Consider the following 12977-nt stretch of genomic DNA (forward strand, 5'->3'; position numbering starts at 1 on the left):
GGGATGGCTATTGGGGAACACCATACTTTGGTTAATGTATACGCCTTCAAATACAGATGACCCGGAGTTCTTCACAAAGCTACATGCCAGCATTGACAGGATGGGGGCAGAACAGATATGCTTGGGAGGGGATTCGAAAATGTTATTGAATCCATGACTGAATAGCACAGCCACAACACCTAACGTAAAGCCCAGGGCTAGACGCATATTATCCAGCTTGACTGAGACGTACCAGTTGACAGACTCTTGGCGTCATTCATATTCGGATACACCAATGTTCACACGCTATGATGCCCCTCACAACACGTGAACCAGACTGGACTACTGGTTAATTACCCCAAAAGTGACTACTTCGTTGGGTTAGGCACGCCGCCTCCCCACGCATTTTCCGATCATGCCCAGGTTGTGATTGGGCTAATGGTCGAGGTGCGGCGAAGGAGGACCGGGTGGTGGAGATTCCTCGAGATGGCTCTTTGCGACCCAGTGTTTTAGGCAGAGTTATGTCAGGCCAAAGAAGAATGCTTCAAGATCAACACAGACACAGTGGGAACTAAAGCAATGCTATGGGAAGCGTACATAATGGGGGTGGGGTGTATCTCAAAAGGGGCCGGGATTCTCAAATATATGCCAAACATCCTATCTGGGATCGAAGTCCAACAGATTGCAATGGATGCGGAATGGGGGACGTCCCAGACAGGGTTGCGGCGACGGGCGGCACTCCTAACTGAATTTCACGAGGCAGCAGAAAGGGAAGCACACTATCTGGGGATATGCGCGATAGCCAGGAGATACGGGGAGGAGGAGCGCTCAGGACGCACACTAGCTAGATTGATACAATCCAATAGGGGCTTCACATACATCACTACCTTGATTGGGGACAACGGTGGGCTCATAACAGACTGAGGGTATAGAGAACAAAATATTCTCATATTACAAAGACTTATACACTACCAAGGTCTCCCCGGATGCTGAAGCCAGTAATAGTTACCTGGACGAAATAGCCATGGTGTGGTTGGAGAATCCCCATAGGGAATTTTTAGCAGAGCCATTAACCGTGAACAATGTGGTCCAGGCCATAGAGGCAATGGACGGTTCGAAAGTGCCGGGTCATGATGGCTTCTCTGGCTGCTTTTACAAAGCATTTAAGAAAACACTGCCCCCCCCATCTTATTGACATTTACCAGGAGGAAATAGAAACTGGTGAACTACCGCCGACCTTGCGTTTTATCACTTAACACAGGATTGCACCTACACTGCCGGCGGTGGCAGTCCTTTTAGATGCCAAAAAGGCTTTTGACTCATTAGAGTAGCCCTTTCTTATGGCCACAATAATTAGGCTGGGGATGCAGCCGAGGTTCAGAGCAGTCGTTTCATTACTATACACACACACCGAATGGATCATTGACAGCCTCTTTTACACTCTTGAGGGGGGCACAGCAGGGATGTCCGCTCTCCCACTTTTATTTGTTATAGCAATGGACTGTTTGGTACGCCATCTACAAGACAATCATTTTCACAGGGGCATACAGTTTAAGACAGGCCCGCTATTGATCACACTATATGCAGATATAATTTTATATGTGAGACACCCTGATGAAAACCTGGGGCCCATTCTCCGGGAGATCACTCGTTTTAGTGCACTTTCTGACCTGCACATTAACTGGGGCAAGTTGAAAGTTTTTCTGCTGACCAAAGCAACCTGTAATCGGAAAGCCGAGCTCCCATTAAAGTGGTGTGATGAGTTGGTGGAATATTTGGGGATATGTATACAAAAAACCAGGCACAAATACTCCAACCTAATTACGGCCCAAATGGGGAAATTGGGTGTCAAAAGTTTGGAGGTGGCTGAAATTGCCAATAACAATGGCGGGTTGAATAGCTCTGATTAAAATGGTTGTTTTACCGAAGTTTTACTATTTATTTCAGAATATTCAAGGGCTTCTTTGCTAAGGTCCGTTCCCATTTAATATGACTGGTGTGGGGTGCCAAACAACCAAGGATTCGCTGGGACACCTCAACACTGCCTTACGAGTGGGGTGGGTTTGGAATCCCAAACTTTCGTGTTTATTATTTGGTTGCACAGTGCAGCTTCAAACAGCACTGGTTTCACTTTGACTCCTGGGTTCCCTATCGGCGCCCTGAGATGGATTTATCTCACCCCTATCGGCACTACTACCGGTCATTCTAAAACGTGACCCACTGGACATACAAACGCTATCCACGGCTAGCTGGGCCTGGATGCAACTAGTCTGGGTGACTGGGGCACAACTTCTTTACCCACCGGCACGCCCTCTTGCTGGGAACCTATGGCTACCTATCACTCAGGAGGTAACGGTACAGCGAACCTTAACTAAATTTAACTTGGCTACGTTTGTGGATGTATTTCCCAGTGGACACATATTTTCTAGTGTTGAAGATGCCCGATTTCAGGAAGCCACATTCATGGGCTACTTCCAAAGGGTGTTCAGATCGAAGGTCCCAAGCTACCCTTTAGAACCGCCTGACTTTCCCCCACTGACATTACTTATTAAGGATATAAGCAGAGAATGTACAAGGTGACTCTGGCCATGCTCCCAGCTAGGGTCGAAGGGATATGACTGGTATGGGAGCGGGATCTGCATAGACATCTCACAGATGCTCAGTGGTATGCCTGCTGCGAGCAAACATGCACAGTATCCTTTAACCACAAACACAAGATACTAAATTTTAAGTTCTTTTGGCGAGCCTATGTCTCCTCTCCCCTTGAAAGAGTTGGCTAATGGCTAGGGAGGTTGTCCTTGAATCTGGGGAACTGGGTTAGAATCTTGGCAATGACTCTGAACATCCTGTGATTCTGGACAATTCACCTAATCTCCCGGTGCCTAACAAAAAATGATTGGGTACTCATGTAATGCAACTAGTGCTATGTAAAGCGCTCTGATACCCGATTCGGGTCAAGTTTGCGCTATATAAAACTCTGTAAAATAAAAAAATAAAAAGATCCACCCTATGGACCGCGCACGTCCGCACACTTGTACCAGATGGGGGTACCCTGATGACGGATTTCGCCCATATGGCGTGGACTAAAGTGGCTCAATATTGGATTTAGGTATTTGGGGAGTTGTCCTGCATTACCGGTTTGAGCCTCTCCCCATCTCCTATGCAGGTGTGGTTGGGATATGTGCAGGAAATTACTAAATAATCCCTGTGCTTTTGTGCACTAGCGTTAATGTTTTCCAAAAGAGAGGTCGCAGTACACTGGAGGGGGTGGTGGGGGTAAACACCCTCCAACATTAAAAGGCTGGATGTTTAGCATGTCATAATGCAACACTACCAAGGAGCTATATGCTCAATTGCAACACCCAGCGCCCATGCCACTGGACATTTGGCAGCCTTACCAGTCATATCTGTTGGATCAGACATCTGCAAGCTCCCAGATCGAATCAGACTCCCAACTTGAAGTATGACCATTAGAGTTATATTGGCTTTCTGAAGGGATTGCGACCTGGAGTTAGATTCGAGGGGTTGGGTTCCTCCTAAACCAGGCAAGGACAAATTATGTTATATTGGAAAATGTTGCTAAGTATATAAATGGACAAAGCTGCACTGATTGTTTTGGGCATGTGTTTCGGAATGTAATGTAATTACTTTGTGGAAAATCCATAAAGTAAAAAAAAAAAAAAGTAATCCACTAAAACCATCCCTCTGAAGGCATTTGCTACTCCCACGAGACACAGCGAGCAGGATGAGGCACGTCTCAACTGAACTGATTAAGCCCTGATTACCTTATGGGCTGAGGAGATACGGGAAAACAATCCGCCCCAGTTCTACGCATGCAACAGACCACAGTGCCTGGAATTGGAAGTGGGAGCCCCCCTCCTGGACCGCGGAACTAAGTCAGTCGATCATACAGAGGCCTTGCCTGTAGACAATGCACTAGGCTGCTGCCAGGACTTTTAATTTCAGCCGCGAATGCTACCTAGCAGGAAGTTTCACATCATCTACTTGTAGTTCAGTAGGGTGCTGGTCTCCTAGTTCGCCTCTAAGGAATGAGTCCCAGAAATGTACAATCTCACTGTTCTTGGTGTTTCCTGGAAGGGTGGGTGTAGGAAAGTAGGATCTGCTTTCAAGGTTACACTCACTTTTTCCTGGTGTCAGTATGTTTTTTTGAGTAGTCTGTCTGGAATCCTACTAATCAGAATCCCAGTCACTGTGCTTCCTCCTTAAATTTGACACAGTAAGCATTTTAGTACTGCCACAATTGGCTAATGGTGTACCCTTGTAAGCTCATCGTATATGGTACTAAGGTACCCAGGGCATAGGTGCGCCAGGGGTCTCCCCTGGGGTGGAGCATGTATTAGGCCACCCATTACAGACCCCTAAAACAGTGACTACAGGCCTGCCCCAGCAGCCTGTGTAGGCTGGTGCTAGCACCACTTACGACAGATGTAAGTTCTCTTATATCTTAGGTCACTACATTTAAAACCTATAAGTCACCCTGAAGGCAGGGTGCTGGGTTATAATTCTGAGGGTGCCCCTACATGAGCAGGACACCCCTACAAGCCCCGGAGTGGATTCTCCAGTCTTTGTAAGTGTGGTCAGCCATTTTGATACATATAGTGCCATGCCTCATTACGCAATGGGTAACTATATAGTGGCTGTGCCGAACCTGGGCATGTTTGGTATGAAACATGCAGGAATCCTACTCCAACACCGTTAACAGTGTTGGAGGTATGATTCCAAGCACTGGCAGGCTCCTCCGCGAAGCCCCCAAACTCCAGGTAGCAGCCTTTCAGGGTCTGCTAGCAAGCTAGTGCTGCTGCTGACCACAGATGCGATTCTGTCCTTCCGTTCCTGAGCTCGAGCAAGGAAAGGTAGAACAATAGATTTCCTGTCACAGGGAGGAGGGTCCACCTCCCAGACAGGAGTTAGTGTATTGGGCTGGGGTGAGGGCACTTTCCAGTACCACCAGACTGCTTTGAATGGCACATTTGGTGCCCTCTTACATACTTTGTCCAGTTGGCGTGAATGAGTCATTACCCTGCATCTGCAGGCACCGCAAGTAAGCTGACCATTCTGCTACTCCCGACGTCCCACGTAAGGCTCAGAAGCACAGGTGGTAGTTTTGCAACACCCTCACTGCTTGATCTGTCCTCTCAGCTGGGACCGAACCCCTATGCTCTGCGTCAAATTGTAGTTGCCAAGGTTTGTCGGCTCTACACTCCAGAGATCTTCAGGCTTCAGGAAGCTCCAGCCTCCCTTCCTGCCAAGATCTTCATCCTCACTGCATCCTCTGCACCGTAGACCTTCATCTTTGGTGAGCTGCTTGAGGTCCTCTTGCAACTTGTGCCTTTGGCCGGGGGATCCTCTCAAGGGTCTTCTCTTGCTGCAGTGAGCTCCTCGGGGGCTGCTCCGACTCTCCTGTATTTGGTGAGTCCTTTGGACCTTGCTGGTCCCCACGTTGCTCCTTCATCAATTGCCATGTCCGTTACTAAGGCTCGTTGGCGCTCTTGCCAGACACTGATCTCTTGGTTCTCGACTTCCGATGTATGACAGCTTGTGCACTGCTCCTGGTCTTCCTCAGTGTAGCCTGGTCCACACAGCTCAGCAACAAGATCACCGTCAGCAGTCCTACATCTTCACTCATCAGTGGGCATTGCTCTTCCGTGCCTCCTGGTCACCTCCGAATGGCATAGACTCTGTCCCCTCTGCTTACAGGTTCTTCTGGTCAAGGATCCACTTTTGGATTTCACCAGACTCTTGCACAGTCTTCGCCGGCGGCATCTTTTGTGAAGTCCTTAACTGTGGTCAACAGCTGTTTTTTGTTGCCACTTCGCACCCATGGACATGGCTTTCCTGGTGTAAGTATCTTGGTACCTGGGGTATCCATGAGTGAAGTGACTCTCCAACCTTCTATCTTCCACAGGGTTTCTTCAGGGTCCACTGGGAAGGGTCCTTCTTCAAAACTGCATCCGTGACTTTCCAGATGACTTGTATTGAGTACGCAGCTGTTTCCCATGTGCACACAGCCTCCGTCGGGTTCCTGGGCACTTACCTTGGGTGGTTCCTTGTGTCCGCAGTTCTTCTGAGTCTCATGGTCCAAGTCCCGACTTCAGTCGCAGTTCGCTTTCCACTTTCTTAGTATATGGTTTGGTCTACCCCTGGAGATCACTGCGTATTGTGCTTACTTACCTCTTGTAATTGAATTATTCTTGTGTATTTGTGTTGATATATCCAGGTAGGAGATATACCAATGTGTTAGTGAGTGTTGTGTAATAAATACCCATATTTATCACTACACTGTGTGATTCTCTTAGTTTAACCTACACTGCATGATTAAATCTGGTAAAACAATCTGCTTAACACTCCTGGACTAAGCCAGAAGGCTGCTCTACACAGCTATAACTTAGAGCTTTCTATTTTTGTCTAAGACCACTAAAATCACCATAAGGGTTGTCGGGATTAGTATAAGGTGCTTCACTTAAATGTGTGCACCATATACTAATCCAGTCTCCTACAGTGGGGATGGTGCATTTAGTCCATTTGGGGGGCCAAAGTGAGTGGGTGGTGGGCCTGTTTATTATGGGTGTTAGATTTAGCCACTGCGACTGCTAAACATTTGTGTTGCTTTCTTTTTTAATGTCACTGAGTCTATACCCCTTAACCCCATCACATAAAATTTAAAGATTGATGCTCATCACTTCTTTATCCCAGTACTGCACCATCATGCCGTCAATTACAGATGCAACCTGGAATATCTGGGGCCTTAATGACCGTCGCAAGGTGTGCCATGTCTTTGCACATTTACAGAGATACTCTACAGATATCTGCTACACCTAACTGAGGGGACTCTTGCACGACTGCGATCTGGATGGGTTGGGGAACGGCATGTAGCCACTTACTCCAGCTGTGGCCGTGAAGTGGTAATTCTCATTAGGAAAGGGCCACCATTGCACATGCGTAGTGTCATATTTGATACTTAGGGCAGAGATCTCACCTTTCTGGTACTCTACAAGACCACCCAGTCAAACTTCTCTCAGTCTACGGCCCCAACACCGATGACCCCCCAGTTTTTTGCTGAAGTATGGCAGCTGGCTGGGAAGTTAGGTCCGGGAGGGGATTGTAAAGTATTGCTTAACCTGGAGAAGGACAGATCTAGCGACACTAAATGTTCCCACCCTTGTGCATGGCTCAGTTACGACTCATGGATGATTATTGCCTGACCGACCTTTGCCACTTATGTAACACCAACCAAATGGAGGGTACTCTTATAACAATGGCTCAGGCTTCGTGGTCATAAATAGATTATTGGTTGGCGCTGCAGGATGTGCTGGCCTAGGCGGTACAGATTTTCCATTTATCGAGGTTGCTCTCTGTTCATGCTCCTGTTTTACTGGAGTTGTTACTTTTGTACATTCCTCTCCAGTGGCTTCATGTGGAAACTTCCAAATGAAGCATTGCGATATCAGGTGTTCCAGGAAAATATCTGGGCAACAGTAGTGGAATATTTTGAACACAATAATGCCAAAACATTGAGATCTTCCCTTAGGGAAGCTTTCAAAGTGGTCATTAGAGGAGCATGCATCGCTAAGTAGACAGGCCTCCTCCGCGCCTTATGAGGCGACCTTACAAGTCTAGTGAAAGAAATCAGGGAATTGGAACATATGTTTTTTGACAATCAACATGTTTATAAACTTACATCCATTCGGAGCAAGATATCTGAATACGAGGAGGCTGCACAGCGTGAAATGCACTACCTCGGTAGCAAAGCACGAGCCAGACGATCCAGGGAGGGTAACAGACCGGGCAAGTCTCTCTTCCAATTGCTTCACAAGCCATGGGCGAGTGAATAAATGACTGAAATACATGATGATGATTGGTCACACATACATGCTGGTTCAGAGGCTGTACAACAATTCATGTTTGGATTTTTTCTCATCCCTGTATCTAACTCGCCAAGGCCCCGTTCCTACAACCTACCTTGACTCAATCCAACTTTTATAGTCACGGAAGATATCTGAACGAGCCTTCCACACCCAAAAAAATAATCCGGGTTATCAGTGCTACGCCTGCAGATACAGCATCTGGCCTAAATGGCCTCACCGCTGCTTTCTATAAAGAATATGCCCCACTACTTGTCCCTTATCTGCTTGCCATGTATGTAGGATCTCTCTCCTCTGGGGTCCTGCCTCCCTTCCTGCACGAAGCCCTCATTGTAACAGCCCTGCTGCATGCTGTCCCTTGCCTGGTGGTGCGAAGGACTAGACCTGAATCTCTACATCCCCAGAACCAAGTGACTCCAAGGGCTTGCTGCCATGTCTCCTGTTCTGACGTCTCAGGGACATCAAAGACTTCCTTCACTCGGTTTCAGCTGCTGGACTCTGCAAACTGTGAGTTGCAAATCCAGCCCTGGGCTTTCAAGAGGGGTTCTGCAGCTCTGTTTTTTTGTCTATATCTATGCATCTAAACACACAAAAAGAGGTAGGAGTATTTGCAATCCCGCTATTATGTTCTGTGGCATACGTTGTTTGTTTGAAAACTTCCCTCACCCACAAATTTGTGGCATGCTTCATCACAGGCATTGTTAAACAACACCCCCGCACAGACCAACGCCTGGGTTAGAGCAAAAGGTAGAGGGCAGACAATACAAACATAAAATTATAGGGATAAAAAAAAAAGAGGGATAGAAAAAATATATAAGTGTAGAAAGTAGAATTTAAAACTAGCTCTGGAATATCAACCTAAATACTTTATTCCTGACTTCCCGTTCAGGATGAAAAACAATATAATATGGTGGTTACTGGGATTTTTAGTAGCCCTTCGGCCCCTCCTAACTGCATCTCGGTCAACATGTTTAAGCAGGTTTCAATGTAGCTCTTCACTGGTCTATACTGATTTCGTCAGGACCTGGGATCCCCTTTATATTACCCTCCTTTCCTACCCAACTTTAGTAGGTTGAGGATAGACCCATTCTGCTCTAGAGCTGCTTAGACACATAGCGGTAGTACCTGTAAGTGAAAATATATTAGTCATAATCATTGTTCCAGATAGGGAGATACCAGATGACATTGCTTTCAGCATGTTACTGCTACCAGAGCAAAGGATTTGGTAAAAATGCTGGAAGGTGACTTGAGGCCGAATGGGAGGACTCTGAACTGGTAACTGGTACCGACTACTGTAAAACAAAGCTATTTCTGTTTAGGATGTATCTGAATAGGTAAGTATGCATGCTGCAAGTCCAGAGTTGTCATAAAATCTCCTTGGTTTAGGAAATGCAGGATGTCAGACACTGAACATACAGAATAACGGTTTCTGCAACAATTTGTAAAACTTCCTAAGATCTAGAATGGCTCTCCATTTCCTTGATTTCTTTTTTGATTAAGAAAAACAGAAGTAAAAACCCATACCCTTCTGAGTGAAAGGAACTTTTTCAAATGCTGCCCTGGCAAGCATAAGGAGGGCTTCCTTCTTCAGTAAGTGAAGATGCGGGGTGTGCTCCCCGCTGTGGATTGTTGGGTGGTCTTCGGATAAACTCCAACGTATGACATAGATGACAAGTTCCAATACCAATGTAAATGAAAAATGTAAATGTAAATCCGCATTTGTAAAGCGCGAACTACTCACCCTTACGGGTCTCAAGGCGCTGGGGGCCTTCGTGGAAATTAAGTGAGCTAATGCCAAGAGTCACATGGTGCTGAGCTGGGCTGCCGCCAGAGATCGAACCGTGAACCCTGTGCTTCGATGTCAGCTGCCCTGGCCACTGGACAACACCTCTCCAATCTGTCTGAGGTGATCGGACGCCAATGATGGAGATAACTGGTAACGTTTGCACCCACGGGACTGGAGGAAGTGGACGGTCCCCATTTTAGGTCATGGTTCATGACCTGTGCCACAACTCTGGGGAAAGTTCTTCAGTCGTGGTCCTTGTTTTGTATATGTGGCCGTGGGTGGTGGGCGATATGGCTACTGTTGATAAGGAGCTCTGTATTCAAAGTGAAAGGGCTGATACTGTTGGGAGCACTGGTATCCTTCTCTACAGGTTGAAAAAGCTCTTTCACGTGCCCCTTGAAAGGGCATTTTCCTGAATTACAGCGTACTAAGTGATCTAGATGTGTCTGTGTCTATTTCGATGCCCAATAAAGCATCATCTATGAGCTTCCCAAATAGTGACTCTCCATTGTAGGCCATATTGGGAATTTTTGACTGGACTTCTGGTCTGAACTTGTTTGCTTTTAGACAGCCCTGTCGCCTTAAGACTTCTGCATCATCTATTTGATGAAAACCAGTGGATGCTACATCCATTGCGCAGTCTATGAATTCGGCTGTCATGCGCTCACCCTCTTGTAGTATTTTAATTGCCTCCGATTTTCTATCTTCAGGCACTAAGTCAATCAGGTCCCCAATGTCGGAGCACATCTGCCTATCAAAGTGGCCCAGGACTGCTAGCGAATTGGCCACACAAACTGTGATGGCAGACATGGCAGAGAACCTCTTACCTATGTTGTCTAACAACCTGCTCTCTTTATCTGGTGGCATAAACATAGGAGTTGAAGGATTCTGAGTCCTGTTTGGGATGTCCTGTGAGGCAGGAGGTAGAATCTTCTGGAGCCTTGTATTTTTTATCAATACGAGGCAGTACTGCTGCCACCGGTGCCTGGCTTTTCAGTATTTTTATATCTTCCCCCAAATATAATCAATGATAGGGATGGCTCGGACTTGATTTTCTTGACTGCTCTTTGAAATCATATAGAAAGAAGTCGGACTGCTTGATTGAGATCAATGGGTGAAATCATGTGGCAGTGCAGGGTATTATGTTGTGAAAGCCTTCCATGTCCTCCGGAGGACAGTCTGCTGGATTTGGTGGAGTGGGGGCTAGATAATCTTCCCATTCATCAAGGGGAGGCTGAGGTTCTGGAATTTCACCTTCCTCTTAAACCTAGCTGGGGAAGATCACCTCAGGTCGCAAGGACATTTTCATGATCCTTCTAATGGTCATGGGCAAAGCATTCAATTGACTTGAGGCTTTTGGCGTCATTGATACACTGATGGGGTCATTGCCGATTGTGTTAACAATTGTGTCAACGTTGATGCTATTGTCGATGCGGTCTTAAACGGAGTCTTCGTCGACAATGAAATTCTCCTTTACGGAATCGCGGCATCAATGGATTAAGTCATCTTTGTTTTCACCGTCGATGGTCTCGACCAGAGGTGATGGTCTTTGTCAACGAGATTGCTGTTGACGAGGCTTTGAGGTAAGTTTTGAACATCAACGGTTAAGAAGAGGAATTTTGTGGGCGATCCCCAGCCCCTGCAGATGGAGTACTGGGTGCTGATGATGCTGCCTCTGAGATTAGTTTGGGTTTCTCCTTTTTCAGAGATTTTGTGAGGTGGGACGTCTTAAGGACCATTCTGCTTTCTTCAGAGGTCCCTTGGTCCTGGGATCGGGATCTTTTGTGAGACCCTTCCGAGGTGTCATGTAAATGTAAATGTATTGGCATTTATATAGCGCACTACTTACCCGTAGGGTCCCAAGGCGCTTCGACCGCTGCGAAACCCTTCCTGGCTTCCCTGAGAGATGGTCCCTTAATGGGTATCTCCAGGGTGAGACCAGGCATCCCCGGCGGTCTGGTGGGGCCGTTAGTGAAGATGAGGCAAGCTAATGCCCAGAGTTGCTGAGTGTGATCGCTGATCAGAGTGGGCACCGAGGCGAGAGAATTATCGAGTCCGCTGACCCTGGTCCAGAAACCTGCCGCGCCGGGAATCGAACCCTGGTCCCGGGCCCGGGCCGTCCTCTGCTCTCGGGTCTGCCGCCTCTAACCAGCGAGCCACACTACTTCACTGTCCTCCTCAGAAGATGATCTCTGAGTTTTGACTTCTGAAGCCACAGAATAAGCCTCTCATCTTTGTCCTTCAAGGTTTTGGCGGAAACAGTGCAACACATTTTACACACCTGTACCATACGTTTACGGTAGAGGCAGAAGAGACAGTTCTTATGCAGATCATCTGCGTGTACCCTTTTCTGTTTTGCAGGTCTTACAGTGTCTGAAAAGGGCTTTCTTCACTGTATCAGACACTGTAGGAGAAGTACAAGTAGTTTGCCAAGATCTGAAATTAGAAAAATGAGCAGAGCTCAGGGAGACTCCTTCACACCCGACGGGACTCAGCTTTTCTTGGGTGTTTTAGAGGGTGCTATCGCCTGATTGGTTAAGATTAGAACATCTGATCCCAGGATGCTTCTTTACGATCCAGGGAAGACCTGGCTTGGCAGTTTGGGCTGGACTGTTCCCATGAGGAAAAGGGTCAAGACTGATTTGCATAGGGCTGGGTCTGTACTGGGGTGGGGAAGTGAGCTAAATAACAATGATGGATTAAATCCAGATCGAATAGTGGCTGGGGGTGAGAATCTGAAAAGTTTCAGGGCTCGGTCCATCATCATCATCATGTGTTTGCTTAAATCTTCTGGGTGTGAAATTTGGTTTATCTGCACTGCAAAAATTCTGATGTCAAAACCAAATAAAATTGCTAGGTGAGAGAGGTCTTTTCACTAAAGCTCCACATGCAAGATCAACTAATTGGAGTAATATATTACACCACGTAAAAACTGTGAGTAAAAGGAAGATGTAGCTTTTATAGCCATGTTTTATTGTATAATATGTTACCTCCATAACCCAGCATAAAAGAAAAAAGAAAACACACAAGGACTCCATGCACATCTGTTCACTATAAATCTGTTTTGCTCTTACCATTGTGGTCCTCTGTGATAATAACCTGAGGGAGACAATCAATGCTTTCTTTACTGGCTGGAGGGTGGGCTTGTTCAACATCAACTGACAGGGATTCTAAATGTGCCAGAGCAGTCTGGAAAAAAAAAGTTATAATAAAGTTCAACACAAAACGACATACAACATCTCTGTTTCACTATTAAATTTTGCTAAATTCTTCAGCATTGTATCTTTCATACATTAACCTACTTGACTTGGCTGGGGATCCCTCATAGT

The 12977-nt window shown here is 46.6% G+C and overlaps 1 protein-coding gene across 3 annotated transcripts in view; it reads right to left on the reverse strand.

The window, feature by feature from the left end:
• PJA2 (praja ring finger ubiquitin ligase 2) overlaps positions 1 to 12977 on the reverse strand; it is a 201481-nt gene that overhangs the window by 35243 nt on the left and 153261 nt on the right. For all 3 annotated transcript variants that reach the window (XM_086961006.1, XM_086961007.1, XM_086961005.1), the window contains one exon: positions 12723 to 12837. In XM_086961006.1, coding sequence (XP_086817132.1) covers positions 12723 to 12837 — 115 coding nt within the window. The remainder of the gene's footprint in view (positions 1 to 12722; positions 12838 to 12977) is intronic.

This window comes from Lissotriton vulgaris, chromosome 3_1 (assembly GCF_964263255.1).
Source record: "Lissotriton vulgaris chromosome 3_1, aLisVul1.2, whole genome shotgun sequence".
Classification (NCBI taxonomy): Eukaryota; Metazoa; Chordata; class Amphibia; order Caudata; family Salamandridae; genus Lissotriton; species Lissotriton vulgaris.